The 13,980-nt window shown below is 29.7% G+C and overlaps 2 protein-coding genes across 2 annotated transcripts in view; both read right to left on the bottom strand.

The window, feature by feature from the left end:
- LOC108771099 (xaa-Pro aminopeptidase 1) overlaps nt 1-1,739 on the bottom strand; it is a 52,611-nt gene extending 50,872 nt beyond the window's left edge. The window contains exon 1 of the mRNA XM_018523004.1: nt 1,150-1,739. Coding sequence (XP_018378506.1) covers nt 1,150-1,195 — 46 coding nt within the window. The 5' untranslated portion in view covers nt 1,196-1,739. The remainder of the gene's footprint in view (nt 1-1,149) is intronic.
- Nucleotides 1,740-6,098: 4,359 nt separating this feature from the next.
- Nucleotides 6,099-13,980, bottom strand: part of alpha-Man-Ia (alpha-Mannosidase class I a) — a 9,178-nt gene continuing 1,296 nt past the window's right edge. Inside the window, exons 2-6 of the mRNA XM_018523010.1 lie at nt 10,701-10,914; nt 8,155-8,379; nt 7,668-7,873; nt 7,091-7,285; nt 6,099-6,358 (exon numbers count right to left, since the gene is read on the bottom strand). Coding sequence (XP_018378512.1) covers nt 6,236-6,358; nt 7,091-7,285; nt 7,668-7,873; nt 8,155-8,379; nt 10,701-10,914 — 963 coding nt within the window. The 3' untranslated portion in view covers nt 6,099-6,235. The remainder of the gene's footprint in view (nt 6,359-7,090; nt 7,286-7,667; nt 7,874-8,154; nt 8,380-10,700; nt 10,915-13,980) is intronic.

The raw sequence follows: 13,980 nt of genomic DNA, 5'->3' as shown, positions 1-13,980 counted from the left end.
TGAAGCTTGTAATTCATTTTTGTTAAAAATTGCAAAATGTATGTGTATTATGTGTTACATTGTTTTAAAAACCCAGACTCACAGAAATTCCAAAAATATAGTGATCTTTTAAAAGTAGAAATTTTAAAAACCTTTTAAATTTAAATTTTGTTCACTTTTAACGAAATTATATCTGTTTGAATTTTGAAGTTCGTAGCGATACGAATTTTTGATCGGACCCAATATATTATTGACAATTTAAATTTCTTATTATAGAGTACAATAATCAGAAATTAATATTAGCATTGAAAGATGTTCGATTAAAAAATGGAATGTACAATAATATATCCATGTAAAATTAATTAGTTTATTTGGTAATATAATAAAAATTTATTTTTTTTATACGATACACAGTATAATTTTTTTGGTACTTATATTAATAAAGATTGTTTATTACTCTTCGGCTTGTACTGTAGCATAAAAATAATTATCTTTATGTTTCATGCAGATTGAAATAACTTTGAAGAAACGAAGGGATAAATTATTTAATAGATTTGCGAGTTTCATGGGCATTTCTTGTTATAACTCGTAACGCGTTAAATTTTTATATAGACTATGATTACGAAGGGCAGATTACGAAGGGCGGATTACGAAGGGCGGATCTATAATATTAAATGATCTGAAATATTTGAGGGTCAAGCGGTCAAGTAACGCTTGTTACAAGGTGATCAGTTACAAAATTTTGTTTTTTTTAAAGAGCTTTATTAACAAAAATGAGCAAAATTATTAAGATATAATTGTGCCAATTTTGAAACATGAAATATGTGTTATGCCACCGTTTTCTTGTATGCGATTTTACACATGTCTGCTTAGCAAATATTTTCGTTGGCGTTGCACTACAAATTTTACAACCTACCAGTAATATTTTCAAAAGAAGTTTTGACTTCTAAATTTGTTCAAATATCCCAAAATTGATCAACAATTTTTTATGATATCGAGTAATACCAATAGAATGTCCAGTATAGTATTTAGCTTTGTTTTATTTATTTCTTTTTACGCAGCAAGTGATTTGAATGTAATTTAGAAAAAAAATTTAATTTAGAAAGAGAAATTAACTAATTGATTTGAAATTGTTGGTGTAACGTTATAAAATCATTAATGGAAACTCACCTAGAACGCAAGACGTAAGAAGAATTCGGAAAACAAACCTCTTCATGGTACAAAAGTCTTCGATAGCGCCGATGCGTAAGTTTCGATTTCAGCAGCACACTGAATTGAGATAACAGCAACGCGGTTTACGTTAAAAACACGCGTTCCTATCTATATTTAGATCGCACTTCACTAATAGCGCCAGTTGTACCGAGAAAGAGCGGTACTGGAGAACAGTAAAGACTGTTTGCTGTGGTACCGGAGCAATGGTACTTTTCCGGTCTCGTTATCAGCTGTATCGCGATGCCATGCAATCGAGGGCCAATTTGACAAAATTATAGGCAATTCTTAATGCAGCAATTTATTCTTTTCTCGCAAATCCTCTTTTTTCCACAATATTTTATAAATTAAACTGCCTTATTAATAATTTCCATCGGTCTATCAATTTTTCGCAAAATTGGCACAAAAAGAGTTGTGAAGTGTTACTTTGTAATATTTTTGAGCGTGAAAGATTTTGATAATAATAAAAAAAATCAAAAGAAACAATGAATTCAGAAACATTCGCGACTAGACATTATCCGTGCCACGGTTATCGGTGTAAACGTTGTCGAAGCGATGCGCGACACGAGGGAGACTGATCGCGCTCAACTCTAATTTTCTATCTCTTCCTCCTCCTCACTTCTTCATGCTAGACCGCCTTCTACGGTTGCAGAGGTGGTAGTGTCTCCTTGAAAATTCATAGTATTTTTCGTAGGATTATGACGTAAAGTGAAAAATATATTACTGGCAAGAGGATAATAAAATGTCTCTCAGAAATAAAGAGATGAAATAAAAAATTCACAAATTTTATGATTGCTGTAATGATTAATTAAATTCCAATTTCTTTGTTTTTGTTTTCTTGTTTACACTATGTTTAGTTGTTACTGCCATACATTTATCGAAGAAATAAAAAATTTTATAGATTGCACAGCAATAAAGCAAAATTATTATAATGTGCATTATCAAATAGATATCTCTTACTTTAATTTAATAAAGGGTATTTAAATTATTAGTTAGTGTAACTACGATTAATTCATTACTAATGTTTTAAATAGTTCTTTAAGTACAATTTAAAATTAATCAGTAGAAAGTGAAATTACTCGTAATTTATAGGTGACTTTAGGTTTTCTGATTGTGCGTATGTGATCACATGCTTAATAAAATAAAAACTGCTTAAAGGACATTATTATAAGAATTCGTTAGATGCAATGGTAATTTATTTAAGATTGTCAAATCTTGATTTAACATTGCTCTAATTAACATAATTACAGTAATAATTCCATAATATTTAATTTTTATTATATTTTATTGTATTATAATTATGTATTTTATTTTAAAACAAAATTTATGAAGTTTTTATATCATGTTATAAAACTATATTATACATTGAACTGTATCGACCGCTAATTACTATTGATTCTAAAAATTGGAATAAAATTGGAATCTAAAATTGGAAGAATGGAAATTGACAGTGGAATATAACGTATTATCAATATTTATTTATTTCACTGATCATGACAAAGTAATAATTACGTAAAGCTGTTAAAAGTAAAACCCCGTTATCACTAGATTGTATATTATATTTACAAGTATAGTTTGTATCTGATAAAACTTTTTATGTGACATATTTGTTTTTTCTTTAATATATATATTTTTTCATATATATATATATATAAATATAATTCTGTAAATATATATACACATATGTATGTATCTGTATATATATATCATATTTAATATATATATATATATATATATTTCTTCTGGCGCACAATCGCTTATCGTTCAAAGATCAAGCGAGTAAAGCTAATAAAGTTTTGTTTTTTCCCATTTCTCTTGTTATCATTCAAATAAACAAATTGTAAGCGCCATCACTGCCATAAGAAAAGATTATTGTACCCAAAACCCCGTTCAGTGAAGTAGTCCAAGTAAAATACTCTAGTAACAATAAATTATTAAATATCTATTCACAAATGTATGTATAGGCTATTATTATTACTATCATCATCATCGCCGGACACTGCCATTCTCGCTATCATTCTCGATGTCATTATCACTATTTTTATATACACACCATCTACGGCTTACTGTATCTGTGTGTTATTAATGTGGTGACCGGAAGTTTACGAGATTTCATGGTGAAATTGTAAGAATTGAAATATATTGAGACGATAGTCACCTGTGGGTCGCCATGAACACCCATCCCGAGTAACTATCAAAGTTCACCATAAAATCTAATTGTTAACAATTCATTTTAGTTATTATCAATAAATGATTATCTATAATACTAAATAAACCTTGTGTTACAAAATGAATTTTCTCTATGACATGTTCTCGGATAGAGATATCATATATTTATTTGTGAATCATTTTGAGCGAGTTACACCAATAGTTAACTAGCCATCTACAATAGTCAGTATACAAAAATAATAGATTAAGCACACATAAAATGTAAAATATATTACTATTTTAAACAAATGTCATTTAATTGTAGGTCCTTCCTGGATTACATTGTTAATTACAATAGTAAAATAAAGATTTAATCATTTAAACGATTAATGTTGATTATTGGTGTAACTTCTCTAGATCTGTTAATATAAATGCTTGATAAAACGGTATTGACATCTAACAAACATCATGGGTAGAACCTCTTGGAGGTCGACGCAGTTTGACATAAAAAATGAAAATATTATGATTATTATCAACTGTCACGCTTTAAAATTCAATATATAATCACGCATCTAATCATTTTGCTTCATTCGGACGCGTAAGAGTGAACGTTTACGCGCGCGGCTTGTGCGCGTGTATGTATCTCATAATATAAATCTTCCTATTTGCTTGTCTGTCTATCTGTATGGCGTGTTTGTTTGTTTGTTTGTTTGTGTGTGTGTGTGTGTGTGTGTGTGTGTGTGTGTATTTTCTATTTTGCGTTTGAAGATGATGTTTCGAAGTTTCGCCTTTGGAACCTCATCTTACCGGAAAACCGTCGCGCGACAGCTCTGCACTATGTATACATTAAGTAACTTTCCGGCCGTTCTCATCATCGATAAGTGCGATGCTGATTGTTCAGAAATTCAATAAGAGACACCATCAGGGTCAAATTTACTGAAGAAAAATGTTTTACAAAAGCTCATTGACAAGATAGACTTGTAAAAAGTCAGAGTCTCTTTGCGATTGCTGGTCACGATTGATATCATCGAAAAGAAGTTCCTTTAACTGTAATTACAATTGTAAGTCCGATCTTGAACACGAAAATGCGTGTCTTTGAGATATATGCTACTGTTTGTATATAATTGTTTCTCGTTGGATATTGCAAAATCCAATTTGGACGAATCAATTCTTACAATCGGTATAAGCGCTATACAATTATATGGTGTTTCTTCTATAATCCCATTTTGTATCTCGCACTCTTCGTATAGAATATGACTTTCTTGTAATCTTTATATACACGTCTCTACCTCTCATTATAGACTTTGCTAGTTAATTGTCTGCTAGTTAACTGTTTTACAACTACGATATTCGACTGACTTGCAATGATGATCGCTGTCATTGCAAACGCGCGACCGCATTCGTACATTCGGTCTACACCCTTTTCAGGTTTCCTTTTTATTTCATTCTACTTCGATTAGCACACCATACAAAAAGCACGCACGCTCGCACCGCAATCGTGAGAATGACAGTATGGTTTGTATACTTTCTCCTTTCTTCTTTTGTTAAAAAATTCAGGAGGTTGGGAGAGATTGGACTCGATAGCAAAATTGTTGGATAGTCAAAATCTTTTTGAGGAATATCGATAAAAAACGGGGAAAGAGACGCGTTAAGCGTTAGTATTACAAAACGTTGTACGGGACGTTTTTTTAAACGATGGTTCGACGATTTATCGCTATTTTCCTCTCTTCCTTTTTTTTTTTTTCCTTTTGATTGACTGACAGTTTCATTTTCAAAGTTTTACAAAACAAGTTTATATTGATGCTTGGTTTCGACGTAAAATTTATCCTCATTCGGCTATATAAAAGCAGTTCACACATAGTTTCAATTAATACACTGAGTTCGTACGCGATCAAAACTTAACATTTGAAAAAATAGAGACATTCTCACAGAATACTAAATAGGTGTCATTAACAATTTGATACATTAATTTAATCTATGTCTTATAATGTGTGATAAAAGATTCCACAATTATTAAGATTTTCTTAATAAGGCTTTTTCATCTATTTTTGGAGAGTTATATTTCTCCAGCGTAACTATGAAAAAGAAAGGAATGCCAATGAATCATCGATTACCCTGCCGTGATTTTTAGAGAATATTAAAAATGTTAACGTTACAAATATACATTTAAGTGTGAAGTAGATCGCTTGGCGCTGCGGCTAAAAAAGGAAATGGGCGAAGCATTCATATTCTCGCAATGTATTTTTCTATTTTCATAGCTCTTTCGCTCATTCTCTCACATTCTCACTTTCTTTATTTTTGCTATTTACAAACGTGTGGCTTAAATAACGTTCGTTAATATTTTCATTCTGCTTTTTCTCATTTTCAATTTTCTTGCTCTCTCTCTCTCTCTCTCTCTCTCTCACTTTTTCTCTCTTTTGTTTACCTAAAATAATTATTTTAATTAAAAATGTATCGATTCGCTCTAAGCGCGAAGGACAGACTAATTCTTCTTTATCTTCTTCATTAATTTGCGATTTTATTATGTACACAATGGGTCAAAATTGAATTAAATCGCGTAATAACGTTTACAAATAAACATCTTTTATATCGTAAAGTGAACATTTGTATGGTAACGAATGAAAGAAAATAGAAGAAGAACAAATGCAATCGTATATAGTTTCGTCGCAACAGAAATTTTTTTGTAATCAATATTATGAAAAGAAAAAATTAGCTAAAAAAGCGATTTGTCAATTCGAAGTAAATTTCTTCAGTCTTCTATCGCTGTATAATTTTGATCCACTGTGTATCGTCGTATTATTATATATTATATATACACATATGTATATATATCTGTCGGTTCCATCACTGCCGAACGAGAAGTGTCAGTATCGTTCAATATGTCGTAAAGTTGTCTGGCTTATAAAGAGGGAGCTGGGCGGTACAGAGGATTGCTCTTGATAGGAAGCACATGAGCCTCGGAGTTGAATACCCAGTCGTCCAGACTTATGAGATCGTCGTCGCTGAAGAGCAAATAAAGATACTGGAAAAAGACAAAATATTTTCACGTTTCATATTTTCATATCTATTATTATACTTTCATGACATACGTATATTTTTATTAAACTCTCCTTTTCTCTTCCTATTTCATATATTAAATAATATTCTTTATTGGAAAATTTCTTTACCGTTATATTATGTCTACTTCATACTGCTTCTATAAATGCTTTAATTAAAAAAATATTATAAATATTCTTATATATTATATATTATAAATCTCTGATTAAAAAATATTATGTCAAAAATATTTATAGATTAAATAGAAAATAAATAGTAATTACACAAGAAAAAAAACAATTTTGATAAAGTATTTAAAAATTTAGATAGATATAAAAATAATTTTGTATCTACTAGATAAATCTAATAATAATTTTGTTGAAGGAAACAATTTTGCCAAAATAATTATTTAGGAAATTCAAGCATGATGAATAATGCTGAAAAAATTTTGACATTCTAACAATTAGTTTGAATGTTCATAATTATTTTGATAGCTTAAAAAAAATTGATTTTCAGATCTGTATAGCTAAATTTTTTAATACTTCAGTAAAACCATTCTTTCCATGCAATAATATCAATCAAATTGCTATGCTGCACTATGTTAAATGTAAATTTATAAGGTACCGTCATTGTTGAAAAGGTCTAAATATTAAACATTTAAGTCTCTTTACGAGAAGTAGCGTAAACCGAATCGAAACGATGCTTCGTTTCTCTTTACCTTCAATGTCTCAGCAAAGAAGTAACTTTGTTGGACGTCGTCTTTCGCCGAGTCGACTAGGTAAACATTGTTAAGTCCCGTGAATCCTCCGGGAACCCGACAATGTTTTTCCAATGCTTGAACCGCCTCCCAACCCCATTCGCGATATTTTGGATCCTTTGTTAACCGCCACATTACGAAGTAAGATTCGAAGGTCTGTGAAGAAGTATATCTTGTTTTACTATCCAGTAAATATATCGATTTTCTTATAAAAAATGATCTTCAATAAAACAAAAAAAAAAAACATTTTCTATGTACTTTATAATTTTTGTTATAAATTTACAAACTTAATAATTAAAATAACTAAATTTTCTATTTAATAAAAAAAAAAAAAAGAAAATATACCATACTTACATAAATAAAGTTAAATCCATGTACAATATATTTTTTCACGGTTTAACATGGTTTGTAAAATAATTTTCTAGTATAGAAGACTCTCTTTCTCTTTCTTTCGCTTTTAGAAAAAACGTAACTGTGATAGTAATATTTTATAAATTTGCGCTAGTTTTACTTTGGGACGAGAGCGCGGGCAACTTACCTCAGGTCGTAAAATGTAATATTTTTCGCCATTCTTTAAGCTTCTGGCCTCGTTGCCTTCGATAAAGTGGAAAGCTTCAGGGCCGAGTTTCGTAGCGCTTCTGTCATATGATTCATGACATGTGTTGGTCAAACCAGCGGCGATGTTCATGTATTTTTCAGACAACTCGTTTTCTAGAGTTTTAGCGCCCAGAGCAAACATACCGCCTACAAAACATGCAATAACAATTTTATTGACAAGGTTTCTTTTATTGAATTAGCTTTTCATATATTAATATAAAGACGTAAAGTAATTCTGTTTTATAATGATAAAGCTTTTTAATCAAGTAAACAATTCTATAATTAATATCATAAACTTGAACAGTAGTTACTTAATGGAGTGTTTGTAAATGGATCATTTTGTAGCATGTACTTGAGTATCATCGTGCAAGGTTGACTATTATGCTGTAAAAATCATGGTAATTACATTAATGCAAATTAAAACTTACCAGCGAAGCAAGCCAAGTGACCCATTTTATGCTCAAGCCTGTCATATTTTAAATCCGACACGTAGACAAGTTTGCCAGGGGATGTTTTGATCATATGCTGGGTTATAGCGGCTATAGCGTCGTCGTACATTTCACGTGCCTCGACATCTTCCTTGCCTGACTGGATCCAAGCTTTCAATAGGTACTCATAGAAACTGTCGCCGAGCCCACCGAGCGACATATGATCTGCAATTCCCACAAAAAAATGTCTGTCGTAAGTAAATTTTATGCGAATTCCAAAAGAATTCATATGACATATTTTTCTGTAAAATTATTAAGCGAGGCCCCCGAGTTTTCTTTTTTATATAAAAATTCCTTAATAAAATTAATTTCTGATATAATTTCTAGATAAATATGTCAGCTAATAGCTTTTGTATTATGAGAGATTAAAGAATAAAAAGCTTTCCGAATTGATAAAAAGAACTTTACTTGGATTAAAGAATAAGAGAATAAAGAAAAGTACGGACAATCTAGGATTATAATATCATCTTATTATATTCTCTTCAGATTAAAGAAAAAAAAATTATACATACATCTTTTAAAATATTGTCAAAGTTAATTTATAATTAATTATTAAATAAATTTATGTAATCTGTACAATAATGTGTATCAGTATCGATATATTTAATAAAGATCTTTATTTATAATAATTAGTATTAATAATAAAATATTCATAAAAATCATTAAACTCAATTTTAGATTTTAAAGTATTAATATTCTTTTAAGTAAAGATTAAAAGATTAAAAATGAGCACACATACTTCGTCATGCGTTATATTAAAGAATGTTTTAGAATATGAATAATAAGATTTGCTTTCTCCCATTCAAAAATTTCTAGTATACCAATTTTGCTCTTATTTTCTATTCTTTTCATATTAAAGCGAAATTAAAGACTTGCGACTCATTTTGCAAGATAAAACGGCTGTTCGCGACTGCTTTAAAAGAGATACCGCTTTAAAACGGATAGCAACGGTAATCGTTGCGAGATAAAGGAATGTGGAAGAATCTTTTCCCGGAAAAAGAGGGGTTTGTTCTCCACGCTACAGGTCTACTTCGATCACGTTTGAGGAAGGCGAAACAAAGGGCACATTTCTTGATTTCTATACTGGGTTAATTCCTAGGTGCCTTGGGCTAACTAAAAGCATGATTCTCACTTTATGTGAAATCTGCGATGAAAGGACGTACAGTTCCGCTTTATCTTTCTGTTCGCTACTTCCTCGAATTGTAAGAACATTACCTCGCGAAAATGCATGAAGATCGGAGCCACATGAGATTAAACTTCTGTTAAACGTTAATTATGATTCGAAGTTGACAAGTTACATTTTGAACACCGATTTTTATTCGCAAAGGCACAATACGCGGTTTATTCATTTTACATTTTGTTATTAAAAAAAAATCAATATAGTATATTGATTTTCATTGTTGCACGTAAAGAAAAAAGTGCTCAATCAAACAAGATTGATGACGTTTTCGTTGACAGAGATATAAAGGTTCACCAAATAAATTGCATATTGTTGTGACAATACATTTTAGCAGTGAAATTGCATTAAATAATGAGAGTTATTACATCAAATACATGTCGTATTAATTATATAAAAATTTTTTGGTTTGTTATATATTTGTTTAAATGTGTCTTAATCGAAAAGTCAATGTTGTTTATTTGAACAACGTTTTCTTTTTAGTATACTTATAATAAGGGTGTCCAACAGAAAGAAATCGTGAAAAATGTGGGAAGGATGTGCGATGAGGCTAGATACTGAACGGTTTGGATGATATATATCCTCAAGGATTTCGTCATACGTGCAGTAAGAAGGTACACAGGCGCAGGGGATTTAGGATCCGAGGCAGAGGATGATAAATGCGATATTCAAGATCGGCTATGGCGAAGACGGTGCCGACGCCGCAGCGGAGCATCTTTTCGCGAAGCAACATGAGCCAATGCTTGCAATACGAAATAGTGAAAAAAGCGGGACGATTGAAGTTGTGCGGGTTTTCTACTTTGCGGCTATGCGAAAACTATTTTCACGATATGATCGATAGCAATCAGATTAAAAAAAGTATATTTTGTGCAAAATATACGCATACAAAGATTTATTAAATGTAATTATAATAATAAGCCTCAAATACATTTATATCGATTTGATATTGTCTGCTTGAAGACATTCAAAGATTTTTTAAAATCACGAATTTAAAATGCAAATATGAATATGAAAATATTGTTGTCATTCATGTCTACACGAAAATAATAGTGAGAATAAAGCAATTAATTCTATGATGTAGAAACGGATATGTATACCTATCTGTAAAAACGACAGAAACAATATTGTACATTTTCAAAATACAATGCTTTATAATGAATGATTTGTAAATAATTTTCTAAGTAAATTATCTTTGCTCGCTGGAATATGCGCGCACACACAACACACACACACACACACACATTTGCGAATATTAATAAAAAATATAGAAAATACATATAAATATAACGCAAATTATTGAGACACTTACGTTGACCCCATTTTCCTGTTCTTGGATGAATATAATTCGGATATAGACCCTTTGGTTTATCCAGACTCTTCAAGACTTTCCTTACATTTTCAACTTTGCTCTTGAACACTGGATTATTCGTTATATCGCTCAAGTAGGTAAACTCAAGATGCATTGTCCCGATTTCGGATAAAATACTGCAACCGCTGCTCGCCCAACCGTAATTCTTGCTGGCCTGAAAAATAAGCGCAAGTTTTCAGATAGAACAACACATCGCAAGATATAAAATGTTCAACGTAATAAACGGATAGATTAAGTATAACAATATTTTTTTATTTTCTAAACAAGCTAATGTGTTTTATTTTCACAAAAAAGGGCGGAATCATATGCACACACCCAATATATATATATATATATATATATTACAAATTTACTAATTCCCATAATAAAACTAACGTACTAAAGAAATCTAGAGTATGGTTTAAATTTAAATTTTATAAAAGGATTTACTTGAATATCCATTTTTTTAATTTATGAAAAGGAAATAGATCGTACAAACAGTATAAACCATGAGAGCAAGCAAAATATGCTAATTCTTTATGAAAAGGATCAGGATATTAAGAATAATATGGAAATTTTGTAGAATGAAATCTGATGTGGTTTTAAATAATCAAAAGCCATTGTTGAAGCGAAAATCCAAAGAAACTAATAGGCAATCTGTTCATCGGATATCGCCCAAATATTGTAACGAGGATTTAGGTAGATGAAGTTCGGTTGGGAGAACCATAATCGCTTTATAATTTAATCTAGCCAATTAACCTACCCACTATAATTTCATGGCGGTAAGATAGACGAGCATGCGTGCGATGTAACGTTTGCATATGTCTTCTGTTGTTAAACGGAAAAGGAGAACAGAAATTTCTCATTGCTATGAATATATCGTAACAAGTTGTTAAATTTGTTATAACAAATGTTACGTATTTAATTGATACAAAAGACAAATTTTCGTAACTTTTATTGTTCTATATATGATAGTTATTTAAATTGATAGCTGTAAAAATATTTTTAAAAATATCATTGCGTATTATTTTTTTCATATATAAAAGAAAATGGGGAAAGAAGAAAATGCACTTCGTTCGTGTAAAATAATCACATAGAATAATAAAAAAAATATATAAAACTTTTTGAACCAATCAAAATTTTTCATTATTCTTTTCTTTCATATCATTCCAAATTAATGAACAATTATGGCCCGGAGATAGACACACGGTAATTAGCCGCGTCCATTGAAAACATTAATACGAACTATGAAGTCAAGCAGATAGAATTAATCGTCATATATACGTTGCGTAATGATTTACTCTGAATCTTTTCCCTTTCTGTTTTTTTGGTACTCTCGACATGTGCGAACTTTTCTTCGATAAAATTGCATATGAAATTCGATTGTTGCTGCACATTTGTCGATTTTAATTTATGTACGGTTATAAATTATCTAATTAAAAATTATGTAAGACAATTTATAAAGATATCTCAATTATATTTTTTTTTCTTCACGCTATAAAAAACTTTTTAATTTTGTATGTATTATTTTCGTCAATGGATATGTTCTCTTTTCAAGAGTTTGATAAAATAACAAGATAACTATCAACAATAATCATATAATTAATCGACACGGCACGGGCGTAACAATACAATATAATAATCATAAAATAATATATTCTTAGATTAGTTTTTATTCATTTGTATAACATTCTTTACGTGGTTATAATTATATTAGATAAGTATTATTGCTCTACACATTTTAAAAGCACTTTATCATCAATTAAATTTTAATTGATAATTTTATTATTAATTTTAATGAAATAATGGTAAATGGTTTAATTAATTATTAAACATATAACATATATTAATAAAATTAATTTTAGTTTAAATTTTGATAACACTAAAGATGTAATAAAAACTTTTTTTTATTAAAATTAATCGCTCGTTCTTTTAAGAGAAATCTTTCTCTTTGTTTAAATTATATATAATCACTTGTCGTTATTTTATCGCCAAATAATCGATATAAGTAAATATATAAAAAAAAGAAAAAATAACATATATGAACGAATATATCGTCTATCATATAGAGTCAAAGGCCGTATCCGCCTCCTGCGGCCTCATTATCCATCCAATTAAGAATTTGCATATTAATCGCGTACCGCTATTTCGACAGACGTGACTTGATGGAATCGTTTCAATTAAAGCGTAACATCATTGCCACATACGATGTTTAACAAGAAGCGCGCAAGAACGGAAACGCCACGCCTTGAAGTAGCTTTTTAAAGTATAGTCATGCGAGCGTGAGCTGTGTGTAATTGTGTTTTATATTTATACCGCGTGTTTCATTCTTTAACAGATCAATGGATCGTTTGCTGATGAGAACTATAGCAAGCAAAATGAAAACATGTAAGAAAATCACTTATTAATTTTATTACAATCTCTTGATTTTTATTAAGCAAAAAAATTATATATTATACTTTAGATTTTTATTAAACAAAATGTGAGGAAAAAATATAATAGCACAATTTAATAATAATACTATAATATTTTAATAAGTTTATTTGTAAATAACTGTAAACAACAAATGCATTGAAAATACATTTACTTTAAAATAAAATATCAAAATTAAATTAAAAAATAGTTTTCACTAGTGTTTCATCAAGATAAGATTTCTTGTCTTGAAGAGCATTTCTTATCTTGTCTTGATTTTCAAGACAAGAAATTTCGTTCTTCTTGTCTTGACCATTTCTTGACATTGTATTTCTTGTCTTGAATTCAAGAATCTTTAAATTTCTTGAAATTTTTTGATTTTTGAAGTAGGGCCCTTGTGGTTAAATTCATGGTTTAAAAGTGTGCCTATAATGTCCATTATGCACAAATCTATTAATAAAGATTAAAAATATTTCTCAAATTATCATTTTTAATATCATGAGGTTACTGCCAAATGTAACTATTTCAGATTATTAGATTCCTGAGATTATTAGAATATAATTATTATTATTATAATTATACACTATATATTTTAATCATTCCCGATTTAATTGATACTATTAGTAGAAGTACGCAAATGTTTATACATAATATATTTTTGCCAGTAATCTCGCAATATTCATTTTATATATATTCCTTTACATAAACATAAAGGTTAATATCCAGTACAATAAAGACGTATCGGTGAGTATGATTTAATTTGGTTAGATCAGGGACTTCACTTTTTCAATAATCGATTTACACTGTGTTCATATGCTATTTTGCTATT

The sequence above is a fragment of the Trachymyrmex cornetzi genome, unplaced genomic scaffold (assembly GCF_001594075.2).
Source record: "Trachymyrmex cornetzi isolate Tcor2-1 unplaced genomic scaffold, Tcor1.1 scaffold1388, whole genome shotgun sequence".
Lineage (NCBI taxonomy): Eukaryota > Metazoa > Arthropoda > Insecta > Hymenoptera > Formicidae > Trachymyrmex > Trachymyrmex cornetzi.
Note: the sequence above shows the minus strand (reverse complement) of the source record. Positions and strands in the feature narration are given on the sequence as shown.